This window comes from Peromyscus californicus, unplaced genomic scaffold, assembly GCF_007827085.1.
Source record: "Peromyscus californicus insignis strain IS unplaced genomic scaffold, ASM782708v3 Scaffold_6__1_contigs__length_162567912, whole genome shotgun sequence".
NCBI classification, from domain to species: Eukaryota; Metazoa; Chordata; class Mammalia; order Rodentia; family Cricetidae; genus Peromyscus; species Peromyscus californicus.
The window spans coordinates 100532611-100550131 of NW_026294584.1; the positions used below are offsets into that span (position 1 = coordinate 100532611).

The 17521-nt window shown below is 48.0% G+C and overlaps 1 protein-coding gene across 23 annotated transcripts in view; it reads right to left on the reverse strand.

Annotated features, from left to right (window-relative positions):
• Positions 1–17521, reverse strand: part of Dysf (dysferlin) — a 201430-nt gene that overhangs the window by 170918 nt on the left and 12991 nt on the right. For all 23 annotated transcript variants that reach the window (XM_052718958.1, XM_052718953.1, XM_052718955.1 and 20 more), the window contains 2 exons: positions 3812–3867; positions 2115–2206 (listed from right to left, as the gene is read on the reverse strand). In XM_052718958.1, the coding sequence (XP_052574918.1) occupies positions 2115–2206; positions 3812–3867 (148 nt within the window). The remainder of the gene's footprint in view (positions 1–2114; positions 2207–3811; positions 3868–17521) is intronic.

A 17521-nucleotide genomic window follows, 5' to 3' on the forward strand; every position in this document is an offset into this window, starting at 1 on the left:
AGCACAAAAACCATGTTCTGGGTTGACATACTTCAGTTAACAAGAACAGTTAGCCGGAATCAGAACTACAGAAGCCAAAAGGCAAGGTTAGTACACTTAGAGACTTTTCCAGAACTATGCACTTTGATGGATTAGGTGTTTATTTTCATTTTGGCAGGTGGTACTGTCTACATGCTGAGTTTAACAGCCTGAATGGTACTTCCACCATGGAGTCAGTTGTGCTAAAGTCTGGGGCCCTGTTACAGTAAGTACTAGTTTAGTATCTCTCTAGATTATATTGTGTTCACATGTTTTATTGTAATAACTGCCGTTTGGGTGGCTGACTTGAATTTCATTTTTAAAATATTAAATTAATTTTGATTTAGGATAGGACTGAATCTCCAACAATTTCTAAAATGGCCTTAGACAGCCTTCTGCCATTTAGTGCTGTGTACTTAAGTAAAAGGCATTCTCAACACTGATGGTTCTAAAATCAAAATACCAAAGCACTCTGCAAGATGCTGCTCTCTGTCCTGCAGTATCAGATGCTTAGCCAGGAGTGAATTATTCAGGTAAAACTAAAGCACATCCGTGTCAGGATGCAGATTTGCTTTCATCTTCAATAACTGTAAAATTATATGTAAAACATTATAAAATTAAAAAAAAAATCCTTTTTGATCTCACTGTGTAGCCCTGGCTAGCCTGGAACTTGCTATGTAGACCAGGCTGGCTTCCAACTCACAGAGATCTGCCTGCCTCTGCCTCCCAAGTGCCAGGATTAAAGGCATACACCACCAAGTCCAGTTAAAGTAAATTTCTTTATGAGCTATTACCAGTAAATATTTAATTTACCCACTTTATATACTTCTATGCCCAAAGCTGTATGACCGCAAAAGACAAGAGATGCACCCAGTACCCTCGGCAGCAGGCTGGGCTCCCCACCCTGCAGCACCACTTCAGAGGCACAATGAGAGTGCCCTCTCCTTCCTCAGGGATGCCAGACCATGCACCCAGGGCCAGCTTGAAGCACAAAGAAACAGTAATGGTGTAGTCTTTCTCCAAGCTCTGAAGATGTCAAACTTTGCAGGTGTTCCACAGCCCGAGGCCCTCCCGGGTTCTGATCCCTCCTTCTTCCCCACTTGCCCCACTCCAGGTTCACATAACCAAGGCTCCATGCCTCAGATACTGCTGACCTAGTTCCCAAACAAAGGCTCCCCTGTGGGCAGGTCTGGGAGCAGCCAGCCCATGCTCCTCGGGCCAGATTTCAGTGAACAGCACCAGGCACTTGAGCCCATCCGACACAGCTGCATCCTGTTGTAGCCACCAGGGACCACTGACCTCTGTCCTTACCTAAGTCCTGTCACCATAGATCCTCCCAGGCTATGTCTCCTGACCACTTACACCCACAGCCAACTGGCCCATCGAGCTTAGGAGGTCTTACCCACCACTCTATTTACAAGGCTCACGATTCCCCCTGCCAAGGAAGCCACTCATCACCTACCTAAACAGAGCCTGCTTTTGCCAATAAGAGTTTGCTTCTGAGGGTTCCCTATTTGTCAACCCAACCAAAAGACAGAGAGAGAGAGAGAGAGAGAGAGAGAGAGAGAGAGAGAGAGAGAGAGAGAGAGAGCAGTCTGCTATCTGTTACTTCTGTTCTGACTTCTTACCTCTGGTTCTGCTTCTCCCATGCAGCCCTCCTCCACTGCTCCCTGCTAGAGGCAGATTCTCCTTGTCTACCCACCTCCTGGTGGGGGGGTGTAGCTGCCCTCACCAGCCAGGAAGAGGCAAAGAGTCCCTCCTCCCACCGAGAGGCTACAGAGAGAGACAGAACCTGCTCCTACCTGCTCCCCACAGCCTGCACTCTTGTACAAGAAACTCCTGGTCACCTGATCCTGGCACACCTCCCCTCCCCGGCAGCCTGTGCTGCTCTCAGCAACAACATCAGCCAAGTTCCTGAGGCTACAGCGAGGTTTCGCCCCAGCATCCACCGCTGGATTAGGCCCATGAAAGGCGGTCTTCAGTAAGTAAATGCTGACAGAAAACACTAGCCTTCGGGAGCTCTGATTCCAGGGTCTATATTCATCAAAAACCCACCTGTACCTTCCTGTTCCCAGGTCACCCTTGAGCCCACTTACCTGTTTCTCCCCATCGTCTCATGGTCCTTGACCACCACGTGAAGTTCTGAGCTCTGGTCTAGAGGAATACCTTTGAGGTCCCACTCAAAGCCCTGGAAAAGAAGAAGAAAAGGCAACTGAACCTGTGGCCCCAGGGTCCTGAGCAGACATTCAGAATGGTGCTAGGGGATGAGCATGTAGATAGGTGGGTGGGTTGGTGGATGAATGGATGGATAAGTGGATGATGGATGGAAGGATGGATGGATGGATAGATGGATGGATGGATGGATGGATGGATGGATGGATGTTAGGTGGGGGGAATGGATGATGGATGCTGTGCTGGCTAGTTTTATGTCAACTTGACATGAGCTAGGGTCATTGGAGAGGAACGAGCCTCAATTGAGAAAATGCCTCCATAAGATCCGGATGTAGGCAAGCCTGTAGGGGGCATTCTCTTAATTACTGATTGATGTAAGAGGGCCCAGTCCATTGTGGGTGATGCCATCCCTGAATAAGTGGTTCTGGGTTCTATAAGAAAGCAGGCTAAGCAAACCATGAGGAGCAAGCCAGTAAGCAGCACCCCTTCTTAACCTCTGCATCAGCCCCTGCCTCTAGGTTCCTAACTTGATCAAATACTTCTTTTGACTTCCTTCAATGATGAACAGTGATCTGGAAGTATAAGCCAAATAAACCCTTTCCTCCCCAAGTCGCTTTTGGTCATGGTGTTTCATCACAGCAATAGTAACCCCGACTAGGAAGATGCATAGACAGGTAAGTGTGTGGATGGATAGGTGGGTAGGTAAGTGAATTAATGGGTGAGTGGATGTAAGGGTGGGTGAATGAATAGATGGGTGGGATGGAGGGTAGATGCATGGGTAGCTGAATACTTGGATGAGTAGGAAGGTGTTTGGATGCATGGACTATAGGTGGATGGGTGAGTAGGTAAATGGATAGATAGAATAATGGTTTTGTGGGTGGGTAGATGCATGGATGGGTGGATGGGCTGATGGATAGATAGGTGGATACATGGATGGATGGGTTGATGTATGTAGGTAGGTAGGTAGGCAGGTAGGTAGGCAGGTATGTATACCAGAATTCCATAGCTTCAGAGGTAATGGTAAGAATTAGAGACAACAAAAAAGAAGAGGAAGCCACATTGCACTAGCCTCCTCTCCCAATTCATCCCAGGACACTAGAACAAAAGCACAACAGTAAAAATGCCAGGTGGTCCTTCGGGGTCCTTCCACACCAAGTGGGTGGGATGAGTAAGCGATAAGTTAAGGAAGGCCAATCAGAAGCCCTTCAGCGCTCCTCAGAGCAAACATCCAGTCTGAGCCCGACTGTCCTCCACTGTGCCTCAGAGGGCCACGGGGAAGGCATCTCTACAGAAAGCTTCCTGAGGGGACAGAGCCATGGGAACAACAGGGGGACTTGGTTAATCTGGGAAGTGCTATGGAGAGGAGGTAGCTTTGGCCTATGAGAGGGAGCCCAGGCAGGCAGGGAAGGCCTGACTGGCCTGTGCAGAGATAAATAAAACAAAACAAAATGAAAACAAAATCAAGCATCTGGCCTCCACATCAGCACATGCTGTGGGTGGGGTCTCAGGATAGAGCTGGATGCCTACCCTTCTGAGAAAGCTGCCTCTTGGGTCAGCCCCTGCAGAGGCAGCAGAGGCGGGGAGGGGCACGTGGGGGGGGGGAGAGAAGAAACTAGTGTACCTCGTTCCACACAGGGTTCACACTGTTCTTGATGACTTTGGTTCTCTTCTTTACCCCTGTGGGAGACAAAGAAGGGAGAATGCAGACACATCCCACTGCAACCCATCCACCCCCTGGGTTCATCTGCAGAGACCACCCCCACACCCCACACCCCACACACACCCCCTTTGGACTCAGCTCCAAAGGAAAGTTCATGAAACCAGCATGGCCTCTGAACACTGCCGAGGAATGCCCAATGGTTGTCATACTTCTCTGTTAGCTTTGGGGGCCACTAAGCAGCAGTGTGACCAGAAGGACATTTTTGAAAGAAAATGTTCAATTGGCAGGCATGCTAGTATGTGCCTGTAATGCCAGCACTTGGGAAGCAGACACAGGTGGACTTCTGTGAGTTTACGGCCAGCCTGGTCTATAGAGAGCGTTCCAGGCCAGCCAGGATACTGCCTCAAAAAAAGAGGAAGAAGTGGGGGCTGGAGGGGGAGAGAAGAGAAAGAGGAGGGGGAGGCAGAAGAAGAGGAGGAGAGCGAAGAGAAAATGTCTGAGCTGACTTCTCATGGGTTAGGTCGTCATGGCCATTGTCATTCCTAGCCCTCTGTTCTCCCCGCTCCTCTGCCCCTATCTGTGCTGCAGGTTAGCCCCATCTGTGCTGCAGGTTAACCCCATCTGTGCTGCAGGTTAACCCCATCTATGCTGCAGGTCAACCCCATCTATGCTGCAGGTTAACCCCATCTATGCTGCAGGTTAACCCCATCTGTGCTGCAGGTTAACCCCATCTGTGCTGCAGGTTAACCCAGGCCCCACTGGATTAGGCAAGCACACTGCCACTGAACTACCTCTCCAGCCCCTTGGTGACTTTCCAGACCTCTTGTGAAAATGAACACTTAGGGCTGGTGACCTCGCTCAATAGGTAGAGGCCCTGGGCTTAGTCCCAAGTACTACATACACTAGCTGTGGTGGTGTACTAACGCTCAGGAGCTGGAGGCAGGAGGCCAACCTTACCTACACAGTGAGTTTGAGGCTAGCCTGGGCTACCTGGCAGACTGTCTCAGACAATTTTTTTAAATGATAAAAATAAAATTAATAAGCAAACATGAATAACCTTCCAAGAAAATACTCAATTTCTCTTTTTTTTTTTTTTTTTTTTTTTTTAGGTTTTTCGAGACAGGGTTTCTCTGTGCAGCTTTGCGCCTTTCCTGGATCTCGCTCTGTAGACCAGGCTGGCCTCGAACTCACAAAGATCCGCCTGCCTCTGCCTCCCAAGTGCTGGGATTAAAGGCGTGCGCCACCACCGCCCGGCCTCAATTTCTCTTTTAAAAATACAAATTGTATTATTGCATTTACACAAAATGCCCAGAGCAAGCAAATCCACAGATTAGGGGTTTCTGGGGGTAGAGTATGGAGGAAGGGAACTGGGAGAATTAATAGCTATGAGTTTGAGGGACAATGTTCTGGGATTAGATCATAATTGATGTGTAAAATTTAACCTAAAATCACCAAGCATGCTCACTCTGTTTGTTCTGTGATACTAGGGATTGAACCCACGGTTGAACTAATGCTAGGCAAGCACTCTATTTTGTGATTTTGAGACAAGATCTCATTCAGTGTCTTAGGCTGACCTTGAACTCCCTCTAGAACTTTAGATCCTCTTGTCTCAGCCTCCTGAGAGCTGATCTGTGTGACTGTAGGTGGCAGGCAACGGCAACTCTTACGGAGCAGGGAGCACGAAGGCCTACTATCCCAAGTGCAGTGAGTGAATGAGCCTTGAAGGAAAGACCAGGGAAAACTGCTTGTAGGGCTGGATGCTAGACTTTGTAGGCAGACTGGGTTCCTAACAAAGCTGGGCCTGGTGTGCAGCCCCGGTCTCTGCTGGGGCAGGCAGGTCTGCTCCTCTCAGGGTGATCCCCAGAAAGGGGCCACAGTGGGTTGACAATATCAGAGTGAGGAGGGTCCCACCAAGTGTACTAAGCTACAGGCCTCCCTCCCACAAAGACATATGGAACTACAGAGAACAGCAGCTAGGGAGAGACGGACCAGAGGAGCTGACGGAGCTAGGCATGGCCACTCTGTTCAGATAGCGGCATAGACAGCTGCCGCACTTTCCTAGGCAGCATCCAGAATGGTGTCTGACTGCACAAAAGGGGAAGGGAGAAACCAGCCAAGGAACCCTCGGCTCACTCAGGCCTTCAGCCCTTCCCATACAACCCACAAGATTCTCTGTTGAGAAGCCTGTGGTCTCCACTGGACAGCATGGACCATGAAATTTCCTCAAAGATCTGGAAGTGTGTTCCTAGAGCTGGAGCCCTGAGTCCTCCAGAGTTGAGCTGTGTCTGGGCTTAGCCAGTCTCCCGGGGATTGTGGAAGAGGGTGAGCCTCTAGCTCCCCTCCCTCTCGGCTGTAAATCACTGAGGTTGGGAAGTTGGTGGGCTCTGCGGATGCACAAAGCGTCACCAGACAGTTCTTGTTCAATCTGAAGCTTCTGGGTCCCAGAATGTCATTCTTCTCAATTACTGAGGATTCCCAAAGAGCTTTTATTTAGAAACTGAAACTGAAGTGGTTAAAATATTGTTTAGTAATCAATTCAGCTGAGCATGACTGTCATCCTAGCACCCAGGAGGCTCTGGCAGAAAGATCAGGACTTCAGAACAGTCCAGGGTTGTCGCAAAGCAAAATTGGTAATCAACTTAAAATAGTGGTAAGGGGCTAAAGAGATTGCTCAGCAGTTAAAAATCATGTACTGCTCTTCCAGAGGACCCAAGTTCTGTTCCCAGAACCCACATCAGACAGCTCACAACCACCTGCAACTCCAGCTCCAGAGGATATGATGCCCCCTTCTGGTCAGTAAGCACAACTCCCATACAAACACACCTGGGAAACATATACTCAAATGAAAATAATAAGAAGAAAATATTTAAGCCAGGTAGTGGTTGTGCATGCCTTTAATCTCAGCACTTGGGAGGCAGAGGCAAGTGAGGCCAGCCTGAGTACATGGACATGAAGAATATAGTAGGTGAGGGCTTGAGAGATGGCTCAGTAGTTAAGAGCACTCACTGCTCTTACAAAGGACCTGAGTTCGGTTCCCAACACCCACATGGCAGCTCACAAACATTTTTAACTCCAGCTCCAGGGGATCCAACGCCCTATCTGGCCTCTGCAGGCATCAGGTGCATGTATGGTATACTTACATACGTGCAGGCAAAGAGTCATTCACATAAAATGAAAACAACAAATACTGAAAAAACAAAAGGATCCAGTAGACATATACACGTGAGCATCAAAGCCTTGGGTGATGTCAAGGGGCCAGCAGTTTCAGCTTGCCCGACATGAAAGAAAGCAGCAGGGCAAATGTCAACTTGGTGAAAAAGGTGAACTGTTTACTGTTACAGTGCATGTTGTTTTGACCTTGTCAGTTGACTCCAGGAGTCTTGGGAAATTCATTAAGATTTCAGCCTCGCCGGGCGGTGGTGGTGCACGCCTTTAATCCCAGCACTCGGGAGGCAGAGCCAGGCGGATCTCTGTGAGTTCGAGGCCAGCCTGGTCTCCAAAGCGAGTTCCAGGAAAGGCGCAAAGCTACACAGAGAAACCCTGTCTCGAAAAAAAAAAAAAAAAAACCAAAAAAAAAAAAAAAAAAAGATTTCAGCCTCACTTTGCTCATTTGTAAGAACACAGTGATAACTTTACAAAAAATTAAATAAGATAGCATGTATGAGGTACCCAACTGCCCTCAAGCTCATCAAAGTTGCATTTATCTCCCTTCCCTACCCTCCCTTCTGTAGCTACTCTGATGCACCTATCCATGTCTAGGAACTCTCTAGTAGTATCCCATTGGTCACTCCTCAGACAAGCTCCACCCCCTCCCCCCCACCCCCACCCCGTGCTGACGTCAGAGATAGTTCTCTCTTGGGCTCCCAAGACAGCTGGGACCTCAGGCCAGGGTAGCAGCTCACAGTGTTCTTCTCTATCCATATTGTGGTAGTTTAAATAGGTATGGCCCCCATAGACTCATGTGTTTGAATGCTTGACCCACAGGGAGTGACACTATTAAGAAGTGTGGCCTGGTTGGAGTAGGTGTGGCCTTGCTGGAGGAAGTGTGTCACTATGGGGGTGGATGCTGTGGGACATTGTTCTGTATGCTGTGAATATGTGTTGCTCTGATTTGGTTGACAAATAAAATGCTGATTGGCCAGTAGCCAGGCAGGAAGCATAGACAGGATAAGCAGACAAGGAGAATTCTGGGAAGAGGAAGGCTGAATCAGGAGACACCAGTCTGCCGTCCAGGGGAGCAGCATGTAATGGCACACAGGTAAAGCCACGGAGCATGTGGCAACACATAAATTAACAGAAATGGGCTGAGTTTAAGTGCAAGAGATAGTCAGTAGTTAGCCTAAGCTAATTCATTTGGGTCTGAGTGGCTGCAGGACTGTGGGACCACAGGAGCCGGGTGGGACCAGGAAAACTTCAGCTACAGGGAGGCTTTGAGGTCTCAGAAGTTTAAGTCAGCTCAATCCCTGCTGCCTGTGGATCAAGATGTAGAGCTCTCAGCTCCTTCTCCAGCACCATGCCTGACCACATGCCACCATGTTTCCCACCATGATGATAATGGACTAAACCTCTTAACTATAAGCAAGTCCTAATTAAATGTTTTCCTTTATAAGAGTTGTGGTGGTCATGGTGTCTCTTCACAGCACTAAAAGCCTAACTCAGACACTTACGTTGGTGCACTGACTAGGCTGTGAATTTTCAGAGGACAGACACCACACCTCTTCATATTACCAACCCCAGTTCAAAATGAGGTGCCTTAGTAATTGGAAATTAAGTGACCAGACCCTTTCTGAAGTTGCTGTGAGTTAACTTCCTCAGCAAGAAACAGAAGCAGTGTTCTCGAGGACACCATAGCCTTCCTTACTGGCATGGGACAGTGCAGGTGAATGGAGAGGTCAAAGGAGGCGGCATGGGATCAGAGGCAGGCTGGAAAGGGCACCAGTTGTCTTCTCCGTGTTGGCCTAGGCCTGCCCTGGGTAGACCACTGGGTTTCTTTTTTGGCTCCATGTTGCTGTGGCTCCCAAGGGAGTTGGGAGTCACTTGATAAGGACCCCTAGGGGCTATAAAGACAGTTCAGGTAAATCATTTGTCACATAATCCTAGAGACATGAGTGTGGACTTTCCAGCACCATGGGAAAAGCCGGACACAGTGATGTCAACCCCAGTGCCCCTAACCAGGAGATGAATGATGGAGACAAGAGACTTGCCACCAAACAAGACAGACCCTGTCCCAAACAAGGTGGAAAGTGAGGACTGACACCTGATGTCCTCTGACATCTACAGGCATGTGGCATCGTGGCCTTAAAGAGCTTGGCACCTTCTAGGCCTCAGCTCCCCAGCAGTGCACTGATCTGTGTCTACTGCAGGGTTTTGAGGGGACAGGAGATGAAAGCTAAGTGTCCACTTCCCCTCCCCTATCGAGGATCTGCTTCCTGTGGCCTCCAGAAGTAACATGGAACATTCCACATGCTGCTCTTCTTGAGTGGCCCACTAAGAAACTCATTTCCTGGTGCTCTCTGCTAACATAATTAGGCAATATGCGTGACAGCCCCGGGCTAAGTGTCTTTAAACCAGTTTCTACTTCCTGTATTCCCTGGAGATAAGGCAACAGAAGACTCAGGGGATTTTATGAAGTCCTGACTAGATGAGCCTCCCGGTGAGCTTGGGAGGGGCCACTTAGGGGACCTCAACCCCAAAGAAGAATAAGGAGATATTGAGGCTCAGTCATAAAGTGAGCTGCACATGCGTGAGGACCTGAGTTCTAGTCACAGAACACATGTAAAAAGCCAGGTACGGCAGCGCACGCTTGTAAACCAGTGCTGGGGAAGCAGAGACGGAACTCCCTGGGCTTGCCGGCCAGCCAGCCTAAGAGAATCGGGGAGTCCCAGGTGCTAGTCAGAGAGCCTGTCTCCAAAACCAAGACGAAAAGTTCCTGAGGTCCAAGGCTGAACCTAAGACTTACGTGCGTGTGTGTGTGTGTGTGTGTGTGTGTGTGTGTGTGTGTGTGTGTGCACAATATGCATAGAAATTCATTTTTTTAAAGGAAAGAAACATTGACTGGCTCATCATGTGACTTACAGGCACCAAAGGAAGGTCGGGCAGACACCCTTGCTAATCCTGTGCCCGGCCGTTCATTCTGGCCTTGGGAGATGTGGCTTTTCATCTAACAAACTCCAAAGTGCACAGCTCCTGTTGAGGGATGAAGGGGTGTAGGAGCTCCACAGATGCTCTGAGGATGTGCCCAGGATCCACAGAAGCTGTAGGGAAGCCTGGGCTTCATCCAGACCACACAGCTCTGCTAATCACACACACATACACACACACACACACACACACACACACACACACACACACACACACACACACGTAAAGAAGGAGGAGAAGGAAGAGAGGGAGGGAGGGAAAAAGGAAGAAAGGAAGGAAGGAAGGAAGGAAGGAAGGAAGGAAGGAAGGAAATGTGTGATTCTGGGTGCAGGGTACCTGGACCGGTCAAGATCACAGGGGCAGAGAATGATGGTAGTTGCCAGGGTTGGGGAGCGAGAACTGAAGTGTTTCCTGAGTGTGGAGCTCTGGAAAGTGTTCTAGAGATGAACGGTAGTACCACCTGCACAACTAAATGGATGGGGGTTTGTTGTTTCGTCGGGGTTTAGTTTTTGTGGGTAGATTTTGCTGTTTGTTTGGAGGGGGGTGTATGCTAAGGAAGAAACCCAGGACTGAGCACACGCTATACCCCTGAGCTACACTCCAAATATACCCCTGAGCTACACTCCAAAACCCATGAATGTGCTTAATACCGTGCTGACTTTGAACTCACAGAGATCAGACTGCCTCTGCTGAGTGCTGAGATTAAGGAATATGCCACCACACCCAGGCCATGGCTATATTTAATACCACCAAATTTAACACTTAAAATCGGTTAAGATGATAAATTTAACCAGGCATGACAGCACACGTCTGTAATCCCAGAATTTAGGAAGCAGAGGCAGGAAGTTCACTGTAAATTCAAAGTTGACCTGATCTACACAGCAAGTTCTAGGCCAGCCAGGCCTACATAGCTAGACCTTGTCCCCACCCCACCCCCAAAGGAAAAGAAAGAGGTAGACATTATATAATATGTATCTTATCACCATCTTTCTAAAGTCCTTGGGGAAGGTCTGGGAGCTACTGGCCAGGGTCAAGGTCGAGAGAGGGAGGAGGGAAGGTTCTGACTCAGAGAACACATGGGTAGCTGCTGAGAGCCCCACTAGAGAGAAAGCAGAGGCAGCAAGGAATTGAGTATTTGGGACATGGGGACTCTACTGGTTCATAATGACTACCAACTGACAGGATCTAGAATCCCCCTAGGTCCAAACTCTAGGCTTGTCTGTGAGTGTTTTCTAGGTTAGGCTGATTGAGGAAGACCTGCCCTCACTGCCAAACTGGATAAAACAGAGATGGCATGCTCAACACCAGCTTTTCTCTCTCTCTCTACTTCCTGACTTCTGATCCAGTGCGGCCAACCACCCCAAGGCCTGTGGCCATGACTTCTCGGCTGTGATGGATTACAGCCTCAAACCATGAGCCAAAACTTCCTTAAGCCAGCTGCCAAGTGTCTTGTTGCTGCAACAAGACAATGCACTAATGCAGGGGTGGGTCGTGGCTGCGTCTGCCCCTGAGCCAGGTGGCAGAACTTCCTGGCTCAAAGGCTACAGAGCTTCTAATACCACAGCAGTCTCTTGTTCACCCCACAAATATATGTTGTGGGCTTGCTACATGCCAGTGTTCTCCTCACCCCAATTCCCACCAGTCACAAGTCAAAGAGGACAACAGGAATCCCAGTGTCAGCAGACCACTGACAACAGAGGAGAAAAAGACAAGCTTGAACCTGATGAGGGACAGCCATCCCCTGTTCCAAGACCTACATGACTGTCACCCACCTCACCAGCAAGGCACTGCCCTTCCACCTTCAATCACCCCTCCTCATGTGGCTAATCCTGGCTGGAATCACACCAGCAAAGCACTTCCTGTCCCACCTTCAGTCACCCCTCCTCATATGGCTAACCCTGGCTGGAACCACACAGCTCAGGAAAGAGACCCGGAAGAAGCCCGAGTGATGGTTACGATGGCTGCCATGGAGTACGTTCAGAAAGAGGTTGCTCTTCAAACTAAGATTTCCACTTGGAACTGGAAGATACTCTCATACAAATTTTCTTGTTGTTGCTTCTATAAGACAGTCTCATATAGTCCAGGCTGGCCTTGAACTTACTATGTGGAGGCTGGCCTTGAACGTCTGTGTTGCCTCTGCCTCCCAAATGCTTGGATTATAAGCAAGCTTCACCACACTCAGCTCTATGCAATTTTTGTCAATTAAAGAAACAAACACGGAGCCGGGCGGTGGTGGCGCACGCCTTTAATCCCAGCACTCGGGAGGCAGAGGCAGGCGGATCTTTGTGAGTTCGAGGCCAGCCTGGTCTCCAAAGCGAGTTCCAGGAAAGGCGCAAAGCTACACAGAGAAACCCTGTCTCGAAAAAACCAAAAAAAAAAAAAAAAAAAGAAACAAACACGGGGCTGGGGAAATGGCTCAGCGGTTAAGGACATTGGTTGCTCCTCCAGAAGACATGGGTTCGATTCTTAACACTCACGTGGTGGCTCACAACATCTGTAACTCCAGTTCCAGGGGATCCAATGCCTACCTCTGACCTCCACGGACACCAGGCATACATATGATTTACAGACATACTTGTAGGTAAAACACACACATAAACATTTCTTTAATTAACTGAAACATCTATGGCAAAATGTTACTATTCTTAACACATAAAGACTACTTGTAACTAACTAAAAAAACAAATACTACCCACCTCCAAAACGGGCAAATTAAAAGGATTTTCAATAGGAAATAGATACTAATAGTTAATCTTGAAATATCATTAATATTACTTTTTAAGATAGGCTTTCAGGTAACCCAGCTGACCTTGAACTAACTCTCTACGTAGCCTAGAATGACCCTGAACTTCTGATCCTCCTGCCTCCACCCTCAAATCTGGGATTATGGGTCTGAACCACCACTCCTGATTTTATGCAGTGATTGTGTGGGCATGGAACCCTGGACCTCAGGCATGCTAGGCAAGCACTTCAGCACCTAAGTTATCTCCCCCAGCCCAACAAGTTCTGTTTGAACCTTAAAAGATAGAGATTTGCATGATCTTGAGAAAATACGCCCTCAAACATGGCTGATAGAAGGTAGTGACGGCGGATCTCAGCAAAGCCTCAGATGTGGCCACGGCAGTGCTGCTTCTGGAACTCACCCAAGGAAAGAAGGCAGTTAACACACAGGCAAAGACGTAGCCATCAGGATAGACTTCAAGTCAGCAGTATAATTTAAGAACTGGATATAAATGTTTTTAATGTGGTATAGAGCCAGGCATAGTAAGAGATGCCTAGAATACCAGCAATGGGAAAACTGAGGCAGAAGACTCTTGAGAGTTCAAGGCCAACCTGGGCTGCATAGCAAGGCCCTGTCTCAAAAAGAAAGAAAAAAAGAAAGAGTGATATGATCTAAATGCTCATCAAAAGAGAACTGACTGAATTAATCATTGTGCGTCCACCAAATAAAACACTCTACAGACTTTCTAAAGAGCTATGTAGAAGAATGAGAACCAACACCAGGGGACTGATTTATGATCCTTGGCTTATTTCTGTTGTTATGTTTTTTATTACTTATTTTTTTTAGTTGAAAATAGATTTTGGCGGGAGCTGCAGAGATGGCTGAGCAGCTAAAAGCACCCACATGGCAACTCACAACTGTCTATAACTCCAGTTCTAGGGGATCTGACAACCTCACACAGACATATATGCAAGCAAAATATCAATGCACATAAATTTAAAATAAATAAATTTAGAAAATAGATTTTTTCATACAATGTATTTTGTTTACAGTTTTCACTCCCCCAAGCCCTCTCAGATCCTCCCCACTTTCCGACCCACCTGTCCTGGCTAGTTTGATGTCAACTTGACACAAGCTAGAGTTATCTGAAAGGGGGAAGTCTCAATTGAGAAATGTCTCCATAACACCCAGCTATGGGCATTTTCTTCATTAATGATTGACGAGGGGAGGACCCAGGACATGGCAGGCAGTGCATCCTGTGCTGATGGTCCTGGGTTCTATAAGAAAGCAGCCTGATTAGCCATGAGGAGCAAACCAGTAAGCATCACTCCTCCCTGGTCTCTGCATCATCTGCTGTCTCCAGGATCCTGCCCTGTTTGAGTTCCTGTCCTGACTTCCTTCGATGATGAACATCGCTATGGAACTGTAAGCCAAATAAACCCTGCCCTCCCCAACTTGCTTTTTCATCATGGTGTTTAATCACAGCAATAGAAACCCTATGACACCACCCAAATCCACACCCCTTCTTTCTCTCCCTCATTATAAAATAAACAGGCATCTAAAAAATAAAAAATAAGATAAAATAAAAACAAACCGGGATAGGACAAAACAAACACACAGAAAAGAAAGAGCCAAAATGCATAAGAAGCACGTATCGATGCTGAGACTCACATACTTGCACACACAGAAATCCCATAAAAACACAAAGCTGGAAACCATAATCCATAAGCAAAAGACCTGGAAGGTCAATATATATATATATATATATATATATATATATATATATATATATATATATTCCCCAGATAAAGCATTATTAGAAAGAAAAAAAACCTCAAAAAATACCACTGAATTCATTTCAGTGTTGAAATGTCAGCTGGGGCTAGGGCCTGCCCTTAAGTGTGGTTTGTATACACAGTGACACTCCATTAGAGAAAACTCATTTTTCCTTTGTGAGTGGTTATCAGTTGAAGACAACTTCTGGATTAGGGATGGGGGCTTGTGCCCACTTCCCTTCTAGCACTGGGATCCCACCTGGCTTAGACCTCTGCAGGCCCTATGCATGCTGCCTTGGCTTATTTTTGAACATGCAAACTTTCAGGGGTCCTCTCCAGATGAAGGCAGGGAGTCTGGGGAATTCTAGTGGAGGGCTCTATGCCTAGACCTGGATGACATTGCAAGGTGTACCATCATGGTGTATCCATCATAGCAGAATTTCTGCACCCTGCACTGTTAATATATGGGGCCACACAAATCCTTGCCATGAGCTCTGTGGAGACTGCGTCACATATCCTGGGCTGTTGGGCAGCATTGCTGGCCTCTGAGCACTACATTCCAGCAGCCACCTGCTCCCCCCAGGAATGTCAACCCAAAGTGTTTCCAGACATTGACACAGGTTCCCTGAGGAACCACATCAGCTCAGTGGCCCTCCAGTCCATCTCCCCTGACAGGTGAGGCAGATGTACTCCCTGGGGACAGATTATCCTATAAGACCCCCAGACTCTCGCCTGGAAGACAGAGGGGAAGGGAGAGGAGAGGGGACCCAATGAGCAAACAAGGGGGGGGGCAGGGAAGGGGAGCAAAGCCTCCTGGGTTCCTGGCCAGGATTCACCAGGTAGGGGACATGGCAAATTCAGGAACGTTTGAGCTCCAAAGCACCAGGGGACTGATTTTGTCCTGGGATGCATCTCCAGCATCTAGCATGAAAATGGGTACATAAGATGTGCTCAATAAATATTTGTTCAATGAGCAAAATGCATGAATAGAGGGATATAAATAATTGCATTACAGAATGGAAAGATGGTTAGGGCAGAAGAGAGACGTCAAATGCGGTAAGAAAGGAAGCTGAAACGCTCATTCATACAAAAGATGGTCCAAAGGGTCTATGTGGGCTCAGCTACTCAGGGCAATTTTGGTTAAGTAATTAATCGGTGAACACAAGAACAAAGACATGGCTAGCATTAATTAATAGCCTGTATCCTGAGGTCCTCAGCTGGGGAAGCCAGACAGCTCCAAGTCCAACCTCCCAGAACCCAGAATCTATTTTTGGAGGCAGGTCCTGAAATTACATCTGAAGCTGGAATGCACAGGCAACAACTGCAGCGAGCCCAGTCCAGGCCCACATCTCAGCTACACACTGAAACTACGCACAGTGCTCCGAGCAGGCTAGCTTCTCAGCAAGCAGGCTGCTGTCCCTCGCTGTTTACCAACTCTGACTGTGCCTCAAAACCCCAGAAGCCTGGGCAGGGCCCCACCCAAAGAGAGCTAGCCCTCAAGAACAGAGGCCAGGGAGCCTCGGCAGTGGGCTTTGTTAAAGGTATACTCTAAGGTGGAGATTCCCCAACTGGGTGCTTCATAAACCCTGCGTCTTGTTCTAATGGGTAGGCATCAACTCAACCCCAGATTCCACAAAGAATGGCCTGGGCAAGCACAATTACTTCACCCATAGCATCATCTCCAAAATGGCCTGCATCAGATATACATTAGAAGCTGATTCTTAGGTCACCTCCAAGACATTCTTGGGTGGTACCCAGAGCGTTTTTCAAACACACTCTACAGGGGACTCTCAGGTACCATGAAGTATAAGGACCATGCCCAGATTGAGGGAGGCTTGGGACCAGATGGAGAAAGCCATATATTATTCAACAGAGGACATTCCAGTGAATTATCAGGACAGGCGGCTGCTTCTGGAGTCCTGGCCTCTGAAGAAGACTGGGGAGAATGTGCCAGCAGACCCAACAAGGTGCTGTTGCAGCTGAGCAGGAGACTACCAAAAGCCAGGGGACTCTTAGGAGCCTCCTTGGAGAAGGTGGCAATGCAGACTCTGATGTTAATTAACTCTCTTCTCTGCTGGAGATGTTATCTGTGCAAGCGAACAGCAAGGCTAAATACAGGTGGGTGTGCGGAGATGGGGAAGGATGACAGGTGAGTCCATGCAGGGGACCTGACCAAGGCCAACAGCCACGCAGTGCCTCAACAGTCTGGTCACCTATCTGATGCAAGAGCGGTGCCCATGCTCAGTGCTGGAAGTTTTATCTGGTGTTTTGGTTTGAACCAGGGATGAAGCCTAAGCGTTCCATCATTCACGGTGGGAAAACGCTCTACCCAGTAGCCCAGGATCCCGATAAAGGAAAGCGGTTGCCTAGTGAGCAGGAAGACCAAAGTTTGATGTTAAAACAAACAAACAAACAAACAAAAGCCCAGCACTGAGGGGAGGCAGAGACAGATAAAACCTTATGGCTCACTGGCCAGCCAGTGAGAGACCGTGTCTCTCAAATAAAATAGTGATTAGCACCTGAGAACAGAGGTTATCCTCTGGGCTCCCATACTTGTATGTACACATATGTATACATACACATACATACACCACACAAAGAAAAGTGCTCTCCCACTGAGCTACATCCAACAACTGCCTCAATTATATAGTGAAGGTCACCGTATTGAAAGTCACGTGCTGAGTGACCCATCTCTCACTATTATTTGGGGGTGTGTGTGTGTGGAGTACTTGCAGAGTGGATGGAAATCTCGGGTCCCTGGCGTCCCCACTGATGTCACAAAGGTTAACATCTTTGTGAAAAGCTCTGCCTCAGTTCCTCTGTATGTGGCTATCTTTTTCTGTATTTTTCAATCCCACAGAGTATAGCTCCTCCAGAGGAAGCCCTCTCTCCTCCGCTTAGTTATCTTTCTCTGCAGAACTGGGGTCCTGACTCACCACTATTGTTCCTTCTCTCGATTTTGACAGGTCCTTCCTCTTCCCTTTCCCCTCCTGAGACACTCCTCCCTCGGGAATCTGCCTGAAGCCAGGGAGA